Source organism: Schistocerca nitens, chromosome 3 (genome assembly GCF_023898315.1).
Source record: "Schistocerca nitens isolate TAMUIC-IGC-003100 chromosome 3, iqSchNite1.1, whole genome shotgun sequence".
NCBI lineage: Eukaryota > Metazoa > Arthropoda > Insecta > Orthoptera > Acrididae > Schistocerca > Schistocerca nitens.
In genome coordinates, this window is record NC_064616.1 from 974,121,933 (window position 1) to 974,142,162 (window position 20,230).

Consider the following 20,230-nt stretch of genomic DNA (forward strand, 5'->3'; position numbering starts at 1 on the left):
GCTCCAATGATGAGAAGGTTGTCTAATTAGAAAGGTTCACAGCACAGCACTTTGGTATCCAGACCAACTTTTGAATTAGGAAATTCTTTTAATTTGTGTTAATTTCTGATTCTAGTTCCACGAAACACATTGTAGTAGTGTTATGTGAACGTAATTGCCAGTTTTTAGTTCCACAGAATCTGATTTGTTTTATAAGTTATTTGTTGAGAAAGTTAAAAAGATGGCCAATAACATCCAAACTGCTCTCTTGGCACTGGAACCTGAATACAAAACATGTGCTCATCACTGGATATACGAATTACAAGTCATCTTCACAGTACGCCACCTGCAATTGATATGAAAAAAATTCTCTTTACTGTTAATTTAACAATATTTCTACTAATGTTATTTCAATATACCCAGTCACTGATATTTCTGTTAGTAATGTTATATGATTATATTAGACCTAAATGTATGACTTGTCCAGTCATGAAATATAATACACAAAAAGAAATGAGACTTCTTGCACTCCTATGAAACTACTTCTAGTTGCATGAAGGTCCATAACAGCTTTTCAGATTTCAATTGTGTGACAAGTTTAATCAAAACAGACCAAGTCGGTAATAGCAGATGAGCAGTTCACTGTGGGTGTGTTCATATTTACTGCCACAAAATGTTATGTATGAGTCTGAAATGAAAGAAATAAGATTCATACTGCAAAATCTGTGTACTTACCAAATACTTTCAATTAGTGGTGCTCATCTACGAAACGAGTCCACACCACTGCGCTCATTCCTCTCACTGCTCAAAACACATCTGCATACCTTTTTCCAAGAAATTGTACAGGAGACTTGGCATTTTTGGTTTCCAGTGGAGCACAATAGCAAGTTTGTAATTGAATAAACTACTGGTCTACTGCCAGCAAGTTGATATATTTTGATTAAACTTGTCACAGAATAAGATTCAAAAACAGTCACAGAAGAAAAGAACAATGACAAATATTTTCTTAGTAGTATGAGTCATCTTGTTTTATGTTGAAGTAGTAATCTTCCTTGTTGGCTATCTGTGATATCCAAAGAATAGACCACATGTGATCTATATCAATTTTAAGCAAACTGACAAATTTTATTTATTAATGAAGGCATTAAACATTCTTTGGCAAACTGTAAGATCAGACTTTCTACGAATAAGCATATTTACACAGATATTGATCTAGTATTACAGGAAACCAGTCGTGATGTCCTGTGAAAAAAACAAAAGGGGAACTGCCTTGTGACTGACAGACAACAAAATAACATCTGATATCTAGGAATAGGAAAAAAAACTTTTTATTTTATGGCCAAATTCGGTGTTATTATTTATTCTAGATAAGTTCGTATTTCTGCAAAATTTGTTATTATTTATTTACCAAATTCAGAGTATTTTTTGTTACATTTGGTATTATTTCCTGCAAAGATCACGGTTGTTTTTGTCAAATTCAATCTTGGTTTTTGACACATTTTGTGTTACTTTTTCATTAAATACAGTATTATTATTATTATTATTATTATATTATTACAAATTTGGCACTATTTTTGTGCCAAATTCACAATTCTTTATTTTGCCTAAATCAGTGTTTTTGTCAAATTTGGGTGTTTTTTTGTCAAATTTAGTGTTTTGCCATATTCCTCATTAGTTTTGCTAATTTTTGCGCTATTTTTGTCATCACATCAAAGTTCGTTACATGGTAAATGAAGGGTCAGTTTAAGATTATACATGAGGCTCAGTCTTGAGGAAATTAGAATCCAAAATGCAGTTTTAACATTTAGTAACTATCAGTTATGAATATTAGTGAACTACCATCCCCAGATTTATAAAATTTTAATATGGTAGAATGACAAATTTCACGGTCTCATAAAACCCGCCAATTTCGCATTACTTCCCTAAAAACTGCTAATTTCGAATTGGATGGATATGGTGTCATGGACGCCCAACAGTGTAGTCTTTAGCGCCCGAACAGAAACAACAACGGACGAGTGTCTGCTAATTTCGAATTATCGTTTTCGCAAAGTTTTCCTGTCCATACAGTAATATGTTAACGGGATGGTGTACCTATAGGTACAACCAATTTGTAAGAATTGTTCAACAATCAACGACCAAAAAAAGCACTAAATCAGCATGAGATGGATGCAGGATGGAACTGAATGTGAGCTTTAGGAACAAATAATTCCAGCACTCACCTGACGCAAGTTAGAAAAGTCTGATGGGGATCTGAATGCTACTGTTCCTAAATGTGAGCCCAATGTCTTAACCACTCTCCTACCTCACTCAGTTTATGCGTAAGTAGCACCATTCTTATTTATTATGTGGTGCAGTAGTTTTTGTTAGTGCCCTTTACAGTATGAACAAATGTTACACAGAGGATTATTTTTACATTCAAACTGGATATATTTGCAACTTCATTTCCTGTCTTACTGACAACACAGCAAGAATTAATGTGCAAATTTTAAATGACAGCAGCCATTGAGAATGACACTATTTTGTTGAATGTAGGCATGATCTATTTAAAATTTAATTGCAACAACAGTGCATTTATTTTAAAACTTAATGACCTACCACTACAAATTTTCTGGCAAAAGGCATAGTTTGGGAATAGGGAACTTATTTTCCACAAACGCAGACAAAGTTTCAAATGAAAAATTCAGTAATTGCTTCTCAATTACATTTAAAGTCAGCAGTGTAAAAATCACAACAATGTAAGCAGAAATGGTTAAAAAGACCTTCTGTAGATTCATTACACCTATTATACTCAAACCTGCTGATATGCAGGGCACAACAGCATTATCATTTGTATGATCACACTTATTAATGCAACACTGTTTGCCACAAGACTTTTCCAATGTCTATCTTATATGAATATTCCCACTCATTTCAGTCTATGTGTATCACAAAAATGCTTAGGAAAGAAAGAAACACTCTGTAAATCACACAGAGGCTTACTGTTAAAATTCCAACAATGCCTTTTCAAGGAAAATCAAGAAATATAGTTCCTTTAACATGTCTCACACGAGGATCATGACACTACAAATGGAGATATATGGGCTTACAATAAGGTGCACAAACTGTCATTTTCACCAAACACCACAGTAAATGGGGGAAAGCAGCTGTTTTATGCACATTATGCCACACATGCTGCAATGGATTGTGGAGTAGTGATGCAGAGCATGACTTTTAAATATGACATAACAAATCCCATGCCAAGCAAGGAAACACCAATATGACCACATAAACTTTCCCAGTGCATTAATTCATTACATTCTTAATGGTTCTGCAACTTTAACAAATAGTTCCAGTGAGATTCAGCAAAGAGTGTTCTCACCTGAAGGCAGCAACCAGATGGGATGCTGAAATATTATGTCAAAATAACTGAATCATCCAGCTGCAGTACCAACAAGAATATAATAAGGAAACACCAAACTGATCCTCAAATTATAGACTACTCTATCTGTTGTAGACTCTGGAATACAGAGAGCAAACTCAGTTAAATAAATACTTGAGGGTAAATGCTCTCACTTTATAAGACATTTCATAGCACTACAGCTACCCTCATCAAGTTGGCAGTGGATATGAAAAAAGTCTAAAGACAATAAAAGGCAATTATATTGTGCCCTGTTCCAGCTACACAGTACGTAAAAACTACAGCAGTTCTGATGTTCCTGTACAATCATGATAAGCCTTTGATCACAACACAAAAATTTGCAAATCTGACCTACTGGCTATCAATGATGTTTGAAGAACAGTGGAGAAAAGATATGACAAAGGCACATTCCTTTAAGTGTCCTATAAGAGTCAATATTGTGAGAGCGCTGTATCTTCCATGTTATCATAATCACTACTTTTTTATGCAGGTGATATTCAACAGCATCCAACCACCCCACTGAATCATCTAGGCCTAGCCATACATTTTGTAAATAACAACAAACTACCCCATAACCTGTATCTTACCCAAAAACACTCCTTAATCAGGAGGAGAGTGAAGCTTCATCTATTATCGCCAGTTTAACTTCCCTCACAGCATACTGCAGCTATCAGTGGTCCACTGTTTCACATAAATACAAATCTGAGCTTAAACACTATTTCTGTAATGACAAGAAAATCAAACAAACCACTCTGAGTCTCCCTCCCACTCCTACAAATTAGCTGCGTACACCACCTTGTCCTGCATTTTAATTACTTGTTTCCAGAATAACATTTTAATTACTTGTTTCCAGAATAACATGTCACAGTGTATGATCATGGTATCATGAGAAAACCGAGGAGCCCCCAGCACCAGCCACAGCGGGCCAAAAATTCTGAAGTTAGCTTTAACATAAGCCAAAACAGGTAAATAAACAAATATTAGTGCAATCTCGACTATTGATTTTAACCTAAATAACAGTGTAAAACTGTACTGAGTACAGAATAACAGCCAAGTAACAAAATGATGGGGCAATGTAGTACTGCTAGCCCTCGATTTTGAATGATAGGCAACAGCTCTGGGACAACGCATCTGAGGGTGCACATGTGGTACCAAGAAGAAAACGCGAATTTGTAAGGTCAGCTACTGTATACCAGTTTTAGTTCACACACCTAGAAGGGATTACTTTTACACTTTCCATCATTAACACCAGGAAAAATTTTAAAACTAAGCAAACAGTGTGTAAAAAGTTGACAGGCTATATAAAAGATAAAGAGTGTTTTACGCCACTGCCATTATTAACTGTATTTCTGTTTTTATCATAAATCCAAAACAAACTTCCATATAAATGTATTATACTTTGAATATTCGATGGGAAAAGACTTAACAGGAACTTTATACTCTGGAACACAAACTGATGTAAATCATTAACAAAATCACAGCAATGAAATGATAATTAAATGGACACCCTAGCTGCAAACAGGCGTTGATGTACTTCATTGGGGACATGTTGAAAATGTGTGCCCCGACCGGGACTCGAACCCGGGATCTCCTGCTTACATGGCAGACGCAGTCCCGGTCGGGGCACACATTTTCAACATGTCCCCAATGAAGTACATCAACGCCTGTTTGCAGCTAGGGTGTCCATTTAATTATCATTTCATTTCTAGCAAAGCTGCATGGTCATCCACGGTAACTGTTCTTTCGGGAACAGATACTACCGTCATATATAGTTAAAATCACAGCAGTTCATTAATTATTTGCATACCACAGAAAAGTGGCCAGTAACAAGAGATTTATTTTCATCTGAAAAGGTAGGTTACAGCAAACAAAATAGCATTTAACACTGGAAAAACAAGTAAGATTATCAATACCATTCAACAGATGAGTGAGGTAATAGAAAGTACATTCTGAGAAAATAGCCCCAGCTGCTTTCATTAATCACCATTTTGAACATCCATTACTGGTAAAATGCTGCACTTCTATTCAAAACTTAATTTATCTATTCTCATTCAGGATTTCTGCGATTTGCCTAAATAAATCTACATCTATATTACATTTATATACCACAAACAAACGTAGAAGGTGAGCCTGACAGAGGATATATCATGTATACCTGCCATTTACCACTTTTGTTCAAATCATAAAGTGTCGCATCAGATGAACCAGTTTCTGTGAGTCTGTATTAGCTGGAACTTTTCTGATTTTACTATTGTGGTAATTTTTGCAGATGTCTTAAATGTAGTAATACATTGCTTGTCTCTTCCTGTAGTACTTCTTTGAATATTCCCTAACTCTTCTACCGATCTCACCTTGTAAAATTTATACATATGGGTGGTCTGCAGTACTGAAGAACTGGCTGAATGTGTGTCTTGTACACTACCTTCTTTGCAGACACTTATTCAGGATGCTTCCAATACAACCTTCTGGCAGCTCTCTTCCATACACTTAGCTTTGTGTGTTTCTCCTACCTTGAATCCCTTGGAATACATTTTGATGTTTTCAAGTTGTGGCTTACCAGTGATTAATTACAAGTGGTATGACCAAAAAATAGTGCATATTGTGCCTCAGTACTTTAAAATTTCAATTGCTTCCACATCTATACTTCACATGCCATCTGACATTGTGTGGTTGTGTGTATTTCTGGTACCATTATCTGATCTCTCCTTCCCTATTCCATTTGCAAACGGTGTGTGGGAAGTCAGTCTTTAGTTCTAATTACTCAAATTTTCTCTTTGTGGACATTTCATAAGACACATGTGGGAGGAATGTACTCTCCCAAAATTTGAATAGTAAACCTCTCTGTGGTGTGCAACACCTCTCTTTCCATTATTTCCACTCAAGATTGTTTAGCTCTCACACTCACACTGACTAAAAAATCCCATGGCAAAATGCGCCACTCTTCTTTGGATCTTGTCTATCTCTTCTACTACTCCAACCTGGTAAGGATCCCAGGCTGATGTGCAATGCTCAAGAATCAGTCAAACATGTTTCGTAAGCCATTTCTTTCATGCATGAATTACAGTTCCTTAAGATTATTCCTATTAATCTCACAAGGAAACATCACCAACTTGATCTCATATTTTAAGGAGAAAAGTACACTAGCAAGATATCAGTTACAGCAGTTGACCCTGTGTGAAAATTTGGGCCATAATCCTGATAGCATGCAGTTATGACCTTCTGTAAGTAGAGCTTTTAATCTTTTGCATGTGCCAATTGTTTGCCACTCACTTTGCCCCACTGCAGCCACTTAATTGCCACATGTGAAGTGCTGTATGGTGGAGTGAGTGAGAGGTTCATGAAATACTGTTTTGACATTGGTAATATACTTTGTTCATTGTGTTAAATTGCACAGTTTCTAACCTTTAGCTGACACCAGAGATTTCTTTGCTGTGGACATTTTTATATTGCAATTCACAAATGCACTGTAAATGAACAAGTGTGTGATTAAAGAAGTAGTGTAGCACTTTTAAATTATTAACATAACTGTTGTGTGTTATCTTCTTTGGACTTTAAAACCGTAAAGTGAAATACACTTGCTGGAGATGTGCTATTCCTCAACATGACAGCCATGATTAAATTGTAGACTGAAAATCATTAACTTCAATTCATATCAATTCTTCAGTAGCCCTTTTCTCATGGCTTCGGCCACATATACATTTGACACATATACTCAACAAACACCATCCTCTACACTCCCTCTCTCTGTCTCTTCATCTCCTCCTCCTCCTCCTCCTCCTCCTCTGTGTCCATTTCCTCTCTCTGACTATATCTTCCTCCCTCTCCCTCTGACCATATGCTCCTCCCCTTCTCTCTTTCCATCTCCACCTCTCACTCTTCCTTCTCCACCAGCCCTCTATGCCTTCCACCTGTCTCACACATCTCCTCTCTCTATAAAGCTCCTCATTCTCATTCTGTCCATCCCCTCCTATATTCATCTCAACCTGTCCCCAGCCATGCTCAATGACATGTGTAGCCCCTGCAATACAGCAGGCCAATGCTATTCCCACAACATGCCTGTCCTGCAGGGCAGGCTACACATATGGGGCTTGAAAATCATTTACTTGCCTCTGACATACAGGCTGTGATGCAAAGCTGGTCAATACTACTAAAACGGAACATGTGTCATGCATGGCATCCAACACATTGGGGTCCAGAACACAGTTCTTGCCCCTTTTACTTAGGCTGCCCTTGCAAAGCAGTTTGATTTGGCAGACTGATACCTGTTGTGCAGGGCACCCTATATGCCAGGGGCTGGAAAAATATGTTCTGCCCCATATCTCTGCTCATATTGGGGCTACATTATAAATCCCATAGTGCTGATACTCATGACATCATCTGTGTCTGTGCCAAACATGGCTGAAATCGATCTAGGAAATTGGGAAGATATCTCGGACATTATATATAAATATACACTCCTGGAAATGGAAAAAAGAACACATTGACACCGGTGTGTCAGACCCACCATACTTGCTCCGTACACTGCGAGAGGGCTGTACAAGCAATGATCACACGCACGGCACAGCGGACACACCAGGAACCGCGGTGTTGGCCGTCGAATGGCGCTAGCTGCGCAGCATTTGTGCACCGCCGCCGTCAGTGTCAGCCAGTTTGCCGTGGCATACGGAGCTCCATCGCAGTCTTTAACACTGGTAGCATGCCGTGACAGTGTGGACGTGAACCGTATGTGCAGTTGACGGACTTTGAGCGAGGGCGTATAGTGGGCATGCGGGAGGCCGGGTGGACGTACCGCCGAATTGCTCAACACGTGGGGCGTGAGGTCTCCATAGTACATCGATGTTGTCGCCAGTGGTCAGCGGAAGGTGCACGTGCCCGTCGACCTGGGACCGGACCGCAGCGACGCACGGATGCACGCCAAGACCGTACGATCCTATGCAGTGCCGTAGGGGACCGCACCACCACTTCCCAGCAAATTAGGGACACTGTTGCTCCTGGGGTATCGGCGAGGACCATTCGCAACCGTCTCCATGAAGCTGGGCTACGGTCCCGCACACCGTTAGGCCGTCTTCCGCTCGCGCCCCAACATCGTGCAGCCCGCCTCCAGTGGTGTCGCGACAGGCGTGAATGGAGGGACGAATGGAGACGTGTCGTCTTCAGCGATGAGAGTCGCTTCTGCCTTGGTGCCAATGATGGTCGTATGCGTGTTTGGCGCCGTGCAGGTGAGCGCCACAATCAGGACTGCATACGACCGAGGCACACAGGGCCAACACCCGGCATCATGGTGTGGGGAGCGATCTCCTACACTGGCCGTACACCACTGGTGATCGTCGAGGGGACACTGAATAGTGCACGGTACATCCAAACCGTCATCGAACCCATCGTTCTACCATTCCTAGACCGGCAAGGGAACTTGCTGTTCCAACAGGACAATGCACGTCCGCATGTATCCCATGCCACCCAACGTGCTCTAGAAGGTGTAAGTCAACTACCCTGGCCAGCAAGATCTCCGGATCTGTCCCCCATTGAGCATGTTTGGGACTGGATGAAGCGTCGTCTCACGCGGTCTGCACGTCCAGCACGAACGCTGGTCCAACTGAGGCGCCAGGTGGAAATGGCATGGCAAGCCGTTCCACAGGACTACATCCAGCATCTCTACGATCGTCTCCATGGGAGAATAGCAGCCTGCATTGCTGCGAAAGGTGGATATACACTGTACTAGTGCCGACATTGTGCATGCTCTGTTGCCTGTGTCTATGTGCCTGTGGTTCTGTCAGTGTGATCATGTGATGTATCTGACCCCAGGAATGTGTCAATAAAGTTTCCCCTTCCTGGGACAATGAATTCACGGTGTTCTTATTTCAATTTCCAGGAGTGTATATATGGTTAAAATAACACTGAATGCATGTGTGTGTGAGGTTGACATATTACGTATTCAAATTACTTACTATTTTTCAAGTAAAATAACGTGTTCTCAAACAAGATTTCAAAACACATTGGGCAGATGTGTCCATCTTCCACCTCCTCTTCACTAGCTTTCAACACCCTGTGAGTAGGGGAGCTCTTGGTTGTCACTCCAATGTACAGCACTTCGCACTCAGGCATTAGGTGGCTGTAGTGTGGCAGAATGGGTGACAAATTGTACACAAGAAGGTTTAAAGCTGTACTTTCGAAAGTTCATAGCCGTGTATTATCAGAATTACAGCCCAAATTTGAGAGTGGAAATTTGTGGTAAGGACTGAGTGACCAAACTGTGGAGGTCATTGGTCCCTAGGCTTATGCACTACTTATCTAACGTAAACTAACTTACACTAAGGACAACACACACACCCATGCCCAAGGGAGGACACGAACCTCTCACAGGGGGAGCCGCGCGAACCGTGAGAGGATGTCTCAGACCGCATGGCTATGTCGTGCAGCTGCTTGAGTGGGATCAATTGCTGGAGCAGATATCTTGCAGCTGTGTTTCTTTTTCACAAAATATGAGGGCAACTTGATGATGTTTCCTTCTCAGTCTGGCAACTGTTTTTGCTACAATTTGTATTATGAGCTCATTCCATTTAAAGTTAGTCTGGATGGTTACTTTTACATATTTTATGGTAGTTACTCTTTCCAGCAAATTGTTACAAATAATGTAACTGTAAAGTAGACGATTTCTCCTACTATGTATGCATAATATGTTACACATATTTACTCTGAGGGTCAACTGTCAGTCTCTGCACCATTCATCAATCCTCTGCAGGTCTCACTGGAGTTCACTATAGTCTTCTGGCACTGCTACCTTCTTATGGGCAACCATGTTATATGAAAACAGCCTTATGGAGTTTCTGATGTTATCTACTAAATCATTTATTTACATATTGTAAACAATAACTGTCATGTCACACTTTCTTGGGGTACTTCTGAAATTGAAATCCAGTCCAATATTCATTTTTTCTCTTCATGAAATGACACCATGGAACTTTATGAAAAGCCTTCTTGAAGTCAAGGAACACTGTATCAACCTAAGCACTGAGGTCTATAGTGCTATGGAACGCACAGAGGAACAAAGCGAGCTGAGTTTCACAAGAGATCTGTTTGCAAGATCCATGCTGATACCTATAGAGGAGACTTTTGTTCTCTGAAAACATCAGAATATGTGAGCATAAAACATGCTTCTTAAGTCCACAATATATTGAGGTCTGTGGTATGGATCTATGATTACGTGCATCTGTCCTACGACTCTTCTTGAAAACGAAAATTACATTTGCTTTTTCCCTGTTTCTAGGTACCGTCTATTGACCCACTGGCCTACAATAAACTGCTGCTAGAAGGGGAACATGTTCTTTCACACAATCTCCGTAGAATCTTACAGGTATCTCATTAGTCCAGATGCTTTTCCGCTACTGAGTAATTGTAGTTGCTTTTCTATTCTGCGGTCACTTATCTAAATATCTGCTATTTCAATGTTCTTGCACTAATTGAATGAATGGTGAAACAGTTCCCGAAGATCGAATTCAGTATTTCGGCACTTTTGTTTGTCAGCTAGATTTTCACTTCACTTAAATCTGTGATGAAGCTCTCTCTGATTATGAAGCAACTTACTAACATGGCTAATAAAATACACTGGGCCTTTCTCATCCTTTAAAACCTTGCTTCGAACATATATGTCTCAGGTGTACTGAATGATGCTTTTCAAATTTATCCATTTGTGCTCCACATCTTCACTGTCTGCACTGAATATTTGATGCTGACTGCTCAGACATTTTGCAATATATACCCTGTCACTCTTGCTAAGCAAGAATATTTTCAAACTTTCCTTAACAGTCCTTAAGTGCAACATGTCATAATTAGTTTATGTTGAATGTTATATGCTGATCCCTGCACTAAACTTCAATTCTCTGCAAATCTTCCTGCATTTGCTACCGTTTTCAGTCATTGCAATTTCCCGATATGCACAGCACCATGGAACTCTTCATTTTAATTAACAGGTCATTTACATACAATATGAACAGTAAAAATCCTATTATCTTTCCTTGGGTACATCCAAAGCTTTTTTTTTCACTTCAGACAATTTCTCCCCATTGAATATGACTAATGAGTTCTGTTTCCCAAATAATCTTCAATACAGACACAAAGCACTTATTCCACTACGAAAAAGTATGGAATTGTTTAAAATGTCTTCCTGAATTCAAACACTTCATCCATAAGGACATCACTATGCCGGTGGGATCTTGAAGAATAGGGAAGGCAGAATTTAACACAACTATGGGTTTAGAAATATGTGTTTATTACTATAGAGGAGACATCAAAAAATGTCATAATACAGGAGTACAAAAAATTGCTTCAACTGCTTCCAGCAATGTGCTCGATGCCTACACTTGAAGATGGGAACCACCTGCATCTTTTTCCACTTACTTTGTTGCCCCAGTAACTCAAGATAAAGCACTGCTATATGGAGAGCAAGCTATTTTACATAATTTTATACAAAACTGAAAAGAGTTTACATACCATCTGGTTGCGTTTTGCTCTGATGAGTGATTCTGGTTGAATTTTCAATTCTGCAGTCACATCTAAGTGAGGATTGAAAGGAGGAACCAGAATGCACTTCCAGCAAACACTAAGATCCTAAGTTCAGTACGAATATTTCTGGAAGATATTGTTTTCTGTACTATTGTAAATAGATAGGTACAATTTCATCCCTCCTTTGCTCTTAATACACTACTAAGCCCCACTTTAAGTTTGCATTTTCATTTTATTCCACTCAGATAAAGTATAAAATTCAATAGTGTCTGCAGTCATATGTTTGTTAATGATGCTCCATGAAATTAATACCGTGATAAGTTATGAAATAGCAACAGTTTCATGATCCTTTGTGTGTGTGTGTGTGTGTGTGTGTGTGTGTGTGGCAAGCCATGGTATTCTAAGTCTGACAAGATTGGGTGAAATCAGATCTGAATGGCTCAACTTGTCTTTCAGAGGTTAAACGAAAACTAGATTTTCATGTCCCACTGATGTTAAGGCCATTAGACAGTATTAGCTCAGCTGGGGCAAGATGGAGTGGGAGGGAGGAGGTAGTGCTGATATTAATGCGAAATCATTCAGTAAAACTCTGGAAAACATGAAGCTGAATGGCTTGATGGGGGCTGGAACACTGATCCTCCTCCATTCCAGCCCACTGAAATGTTGCTAAGTATTGTATTCATCTGACAGGTGCCTTATTTATTAGTAACACCACTATTACAATAAAAAAATCACAATTTATGCACATCACTCTTTGACAATAACATTGGTGCAGTGGGGTTTATAAAAGCCCTTATAAAAGGGAGAGTAATTAGTTTAAAGACACTGGTCTCCTATATGGTACGTCATTTCTGTACTCATCTTTTTTATGTATTTCCTTCCTCTAATATCTATAAAGCACATTACCTTCCTAAGAAAGTTTTCATAAATGAAGCCATGACTGATTGATTGAGTGATTGATTGATTGATTGATTGATTCATTCCTGTCACATACAGACACGAGCAAATAATTAGGAAACATTAAACAACAACCATTAATTTCATGTGGTTTCAGCAACTGTGTGCTTTCCAATAAATTCTCTCAATTAATAGTGCCAAATAACATAGTTGTGTGCTATCTCAGCTGCAACACACAATGAACCATTCCACTTTGAAATTCATATCTGGATGAATCAACCTAGTTTTCATACAAAAAAATTTAAAGTAAAATGTGAGAACAGTTAAATGTTACAATTGGTAATGTTTGTGTGTCAGTATCTGATGTCAAAACAAGCTTGTGAAGCTCCTTGCTTAATTGTATGGCCACAGGACTATGTTTACTTTCCCATGCCTACAATTACTTGTTACATTATGTTGCTTCACTTCAGATATACACGCATTAATAATTTTGAAACAGTGAGCTAAAAATTGCATGTGATGTCCTTCATAGTTTAAATATCACCACAGCAATACTTTACATGGAATAGTGCATATAAAATGTGCTCAAATTTTATGACAACTTACTATTAATGTTAGTTTTATTAATATCCGAAGACATATATTCAATTCTTATCTATGGGTTTCTTTTCAAGGAATCAAAGGAGCGAAACATGGACACACTTTTCTAACTGCAGAAAGGTGCAATAAGAATAATAACTGATAATAGTAGTCAGGCTCACAGTAAAGAACTATTTTAAAAAAATGGGTATCCTTATTGCGTCAATTGAGTACATCTAGAAATCTGTTGTGTATATCAGGGAAAACATTAGTGCATATTTTAAAAATAGTTTTCTATAAATAACTGTACAACAAGTGCCAGTTTTGATTCACATTTACCAAGGAAAGGAGAGGAAAAAAAAGTCCCATAACAGCACTTTCCACTGGGAATAAATTTGTATAATAAATTGCTCAAAGCAGATAAAAAAAGATTGCTAAAATAAACCTATTTAAAAAGACAGCTAAAAAATACACCTATTTAAAAAGACAGCTAAAAAAAACAAACCTATTTAAAAAAGACAGCTAAAACATACACCATAATTAATGTATGCGACACAAGGATTATAGAATTCAAGAATGGGGGTTAGTAATGAAAAGGGACAACTACAATAGCCTGTCACATTAAAATATATATCACAATGCAATGCTTTTACCAGAAAAAGTGCCAATGCCTATAGGGCATGATAGTAATGTCATGTCATTCTTCTGACCTCAGCATCTCACTCAACAGTGATGATGTTGACTCAGTTTTCCCAGATCAAATTAAGGGAGTACATGGTGTCATACATGTTTGTGGTCCTGTTGTCACCAGCAGTGGTCCATGGCATGTGCAGTGCAAAACTAGTTTTCATTATAAGATATTTAGTGCAAATTGTGTATGATCAAGAGGATGTACGGAAGAGGAAAACCAAATGAGGCAGTGTAGTTGTTAAAACAATGGCTTCATATTCGGGAGGACAGAGTTTGCTGTGTCCAGCCATCCTGATTTAAGTTTTCCTAAACCACTTCAAGCAAATGCTGGGCTGGATCCTTCATCAAAGCCACATTTGACCACTGCCCTATCCTCATAAACACAGTAACACATTCTGTGTGCATTCTATGTATATTGAAGATATTTATTTTCATGGTGATGAAAAACTCCTATATCACTGTGAGATGGTCCCTGCATGGACAGATGGATGGATGGAAAGATGGATGGATGAATGAATAAGGGTCTAGTTCACCTAGAATTCTAGCACCTATGACACTATGATACAACGATTTGTAGAACAGTTGAGTGCAAAAATGAAGACCAGCTGAAGAAAAATATTCTTTATTTCAAGTTAAACACGAAATAACATTTTATGCATCTGGTTCTTTCTTTCTGCACAATCTTCTTTCCTTCAATGAGAAAATTAAAAGAAACATACTATCATCTGAGATTTATCACTTCACAATACACTCATTTCCATTACCTCAACATGATTTCCGTAACAGCTGTTGCCAATTCACATAGTGTCACCTTTACCTTTGTTTTACAGTTCTTCTCTTAAAAACAATGAATTTAATAAAACAATTCAATTTCTACATTACAGGAAAGAAATAAAATTTGAAGTAGTAGATTCCAGAATTGTGAGATAGGACAGCCCATTTATTTGATTACCAGTAAGAACAAGAACTGAAGGCCCGTTTTGCTGGTTACCGACAAGCATGTAATTTATAGGCAGATTTCCATTCTTTATGCAGTTCCATCTTCATACAACTACTCCAAATAAAAACATTATAGCCTGACAACTGTTTAACAGAGGAATTTGTTAAGGGAAGAGTATAGGTAATATCAGAAAACATGTATTCAGGTACTGTATACCAGTGCCCCTCCTAAGAGTCGTCAGGTTCATTTCCTCTAGTGTTTTGGCAGATATTTGCAATTTCAATTTTACAGTGTGTGGCTGGAGTCAGTCCAATCAAATTTTGTTTATTGGAACATCTTTCATTTGACACCCAGCATCAATGGAAAGTATTGTTTTCTTTCTCATTACAAACAAGTGATTTTTAAAGCAGATTTTTACCTGCTCATTTGATAGAGTGGTCCCAAATTAGCCTAGCGTGTTATTCGTTTCATTGATCTTTATTAACAGGAACAGTAAAACTTTATGACTAACCAGTACTCCAGCATCAACTTGCATGCTGCAGGGACTGATGAACTTACCATTTAGTCCCATAACCCCACTGAATCAATCAATCGCATGCATGCATGCTACTGCCATGCAGCATTGTTGCTCAGCTGCTGTTAGGGTACTGGTTACTCATCATGTTTTAATATTAATATTTCTGTTAATACATATCTAATTTTGTTTGTAATGGGAAACAAACTGATGCTTTCCATTGATGCTGGGCATCAAATGAAAGATGTGTTGAGCAATATTTATTTGGGCTGACTCTAGCAACACATTTCAAAAGGAAATTACAAACATCTGCTAAAATACCAGAGGAAACACACCTGAAGACTTTTAGGAGGGACACCCGCATATAAATATTACTCACGCATGTATGTATTCTGCATACAGCCTTAGATACACTGAGAAAATTTTATTTGTGTAATTCATGTAACATGTCTCACATTACAGTAACAAAATACAGGGAACATACAACATTTCAAATTTTTTTGGAAAGTTTCTCAGAAGTAATTTAAATATCAGATGTTCAGCTTAGTAATTGCCTACTAGAACACCCTGCAGACTGGTAAAAACATCACTTGATATTTTGACTACTACTACAATACACAGGGTAAGGTGGGGTAAATCTGACTTGGTGGGTAAACCCAACCGCCCTCTATTTGTGAGAAACGGCAAAGTGGAGCGATTTTGCATTAGTGTTACCATATAGAGCATTCGAAATAATGAAAATGTCACCTTGACAGATTTGCCGTATTTGACATTTAGACACCCAAAAGGCAACAAGTGTGTTTTCGATTGTTTCAATTTGATTTTTGTGCAAATTGCTTCAATTGATTTACCTTATTAAATAAAATGATCGCAAAACAATAGGTAAGTGATTTTCGTAGTGCATTAAGTGACCTATTCAGTGTATGTATTGGTTTTGTTGGAAATGTCATGTAAATTGTTTCTATGTGTGTTAAATGAAACATGGCATGGTGGGGTAAATCCGACCGCATATTTTTTTATCATTTATGTGTATGGAATCGTTTATTTATGTAAACAAAGTGAATTTTTGTTATTTTTTGGAAAACAGTACAAAATTACAAATGAAAAATGACAACACACAATCAAAACGATATTCGCCGAGCAGTAGTTGCAATGCAAATGGGAATGTGTTTATGAGCTGTGGCTCATGATTTTAACATTCCGAGATCGACGTTGCTGTTGCACCGGCGTTCAATGAAATCATCTTTTTTCAATTAAAATTTACATTCATTTAACTTTCAGTAAATTTAGTACTCTAAACAATATTATTTTTTAATGCATTTTGTTCGTTTATGTAAAAAACATAATTGCTTATAATTACTTCCCAAAAAAAACCATTCATTTAGAACTATTTCTTTGCAAAATCAGCCAAACAAATAGGAGTCGGATTTACCCCACCATTTTTGCAAATGGCAAGTTTCTTAAAATATGGATATCTCAAAAACTATTGATGGTTTAACAAAAATATTTTGCTCCTTTATATTACCTATAATTCAACGTATATAACGTCAAGATCCAACCTCGGATAAGCATTTTATAGCCACAAGAAATTACTAGGTCGGATTTACCCCACCTACCCTACATATGCTCATTTATGTTCTTTATTTTTGCCAATATTTCTCTTTTCTCAAACATGGTCAATGCAACACTTGGCCCAAGCAATTTCTACAAACATTTCAATGAGTTAATAATATGAGTCAGACAGAAAGAAAGTAAGTGAAACTGCTTATTTGAAACATAATCACCATAAGTGTTAATACAGTTATCTCACTGTGGGACAAGATGGCCAGTGATTTCATGGAAAAATGTTTGTGCTTGCCAACAGAACCATGACTGTATCCAGGCGTGCACCTCTTCACTCCAAGCAAATTGACACCATGAATGTCTTTCTTCAAGCCTCTAAAAATATGTATATCGCGTGGGGAGAGATTGGGACTGTATGGAGGGTGTGTAAGGGCTCCCCAGCAAAACTTCTGTTGTGCAGTCAACACAACCTTGGCAACATGTGAATGGGCACTAACCTGTAACAGAATGATACCATCCATCAACATTCCTGGGCATTTGGACTTGATAGTCCAGAAAATCGATGAAAAGTGGGTTGATGATTGGCATCATTCTCTTGTAGGGTGAAGCAGCTGACCCATGCAGTCAAAGGAAAAGGTCATCATTACTTTCCCGGGGCTGGCGTGCCTGTTGTTTTGACTAGGCTGCAGATGTCTCATTAGGAAGCCCTTACACATTCTCCATACAGTCATAATATCTCCCAAATGATAAGAAAATTTTGGAGCCTTCAAGAAAGAAATTCATGGTTGTCTACTTTCTTTGTTTGAGGAGTTGCATGTGTGGGTACAAACACAGTTCTGTAGGCAACCACAAACATTTATCCATGAAGGCGCTGACCATATTGTCTCAGAGTGGGACAAATGTATTAACAGTCACGGCGATGACTTTTGAAATAATAAACGGTTTACTTACTTTTTTTTTCCTGACTCATTTTCATCTGACTGCCCCTTATATTTAACAAGCTGCCAGAACACATCAAATGTCACATTGATACTAGGTAGAATTTACTATGGAATTCAGGAACATTCTGTTTTGCAACACCTACTTAAGAGTACGATCACAGAAAGTCTTAAATTCAAGGTTTCAGATCAGTTTCTACTTAGAATCAGCACCATTACGCAACAGTCTGTGTAAAAGGTAAGTCAATTTCATTGTGATGCACTTAAATTTATATCTTTGACTTCTTTCAACATGCAAAAGAATAATCTCCATGGTGCTGATGGAATATGATTAATGTATTTAAAGTGTCATTTCAGTATGTTCCCTAGTCATTATCTTCAAAATTGAAAAGTAAAAACATGAAACTTCAGAAGTGATGATGGTGGATATGAAACATGTAGAAATGTTGCTTCAGCATAATTTTGATACATGGCTAATACTCTAACTCTACAATTTCTTATTATTAGCATATGGAATATGGCTCACGAAATGTACTAATACCTAACTGACACAGATTTACAATATGCCAAACATGACATGAATTGTGCAATAAAACGAGGGTGAACAATCACCATTTAGCTGTTCCTTAAAGGATAAAACTATTACAGTTTACAGAAACTGTATGCAACAAGTGTGAAAAGCTGGTAATAAACCAGGAGTGAAACAGTGGAAAATAGTGGTGAAATACATTGTGATTGACACAATGGATTGTGTTGATTACAGTGGCGGGCTTCCTGAATCACTTAGTCTACCACACTGCAAATAATAATGCACGTCACAGTTTCATTTTGCCATCTGATTTAGAGAGTGAATATGAGACAAAGCACTTTATTATTTTTAGTTTGAAAACTGAGTAATATAATAACCTTACTTGATAAATTGAAAATCAACACTATAAAGATTTCTATAACAATGGCACCTGGTATAAAACTAAGTGCATTTTGACAGTTGGTCCATACTACTACACACTGTGTGTACTTAACTGAACATCTGATAGTTTTGTGCAAAAGATAACTATAAGTACTTGAATGTTACTGTGAACATAAGCTTGAGAACTAGTAACTAATTCCAATGAGTGACATGGAATTATAGCCAGCCAATTACTCTACACTATACAAATGCCAACACTGGTTATACATTAAGTTCCGAATCGTATCCTTAGTATATCACTGCTATCAAGTACAATTATCAGTATGTTTGTTTATAATTTCAACTTTTGAAACGCTACGATAGTTGCTTCTATCCTCCTTACACAAGCCACGATATTATTTTTATGTTCAGTGAACAGAACTACGGTGAACACTGACATAACACGCAAAATTTTGTTTCAACAACAGTTCGCAACATAACGATTAAGAAGTTAACTGACACGTACGTCCTTTATCATACGTGTACTTGATATATCGACTCTGCAATGAAGCAAAATCAATTTAATACAATAGATTTTACATTCAAATAATCTCCTTATCATACTTACAGGCAAATTAATTGAGAGGTCAGTGCCATCCAAAAGAATGACCCTACACTGGATGGAATGTTTATTCACCACAGATCTTTGAGAACCTAATTTCATATGACTGGACTTTTGAGCATTACGCCCCTTTCTACGACTAAGGAACCTTAACATTGTTAATTATATCCGAGGCATTAAATCAAATAAATCCTTTCACTAACATACAAAACACAACCCACTGTGTACACATTACACCAAAGATATGTAAACAACGCTGGCAAAGTTTACCATTACCGAAAGAATAAAAACTTAAACATTTTGCATTGTTTCAGATATTGCTAACAGCGTCGAGCAGAATAACCTGTCATTGTTTATGACGAAATAACCACAGGTAAACGTAATATTATTTAGCATTCTCTGAAAAGATAATTCGTTATTAATTTTCTAACTGATTGAGTTAAACGTTTTCAAGTAGCACAAACTGGAAATAAAAGGGGTTTTAGAGATTATAGTAAATACTGTGAAGGTCAAAGTACTGGCACAATCAACAACAAACAGCACAAAACACCATAATATCATAAAGCAAAGCCCTTGTTAAACGACACGAAACGAGAACGATAGCAGCGCTCAAAGTGGGGTGGCAGTGAAATTTGAATACGAGAAATATGGCGCGGAAATCAGTATCATTGCTTTTTGAAATACGAGTACTAGATAATAATATGTTTCATTTATATTTTATGG

The 20,230-nt window shown here is 37.7% G+C and overlaps 1 protein-coding gene across 2 annotated transcripts in view; it reads right to left on the minus strand.

Annotated features, from left to right (window-relative positions):
* Positions 1-19,751, minus strand: part of LOC126249035 (band 4.1-like protein 5) — a 165,660-nt gene extending 145,909 nt beyond the window's left edge. For both annotated transcript variants that reach the window (XM_049950653.1, XM_049950651.1), the window contains exon 1: positions 19,514-19,751. In XM_049950653.1, the coding sequence (XP_049806610.1) occupies positions 19,514-19,663 (150 nt within the window). In that variant the 5' untranslated portion in view covers positions 19,664-19,751. The remainder of the gene's footprint in view (positions 1-19,513) is intronic.
* Between the last annotated feature and the right edge of the window lie 479 nt (positions 19,752-20,230).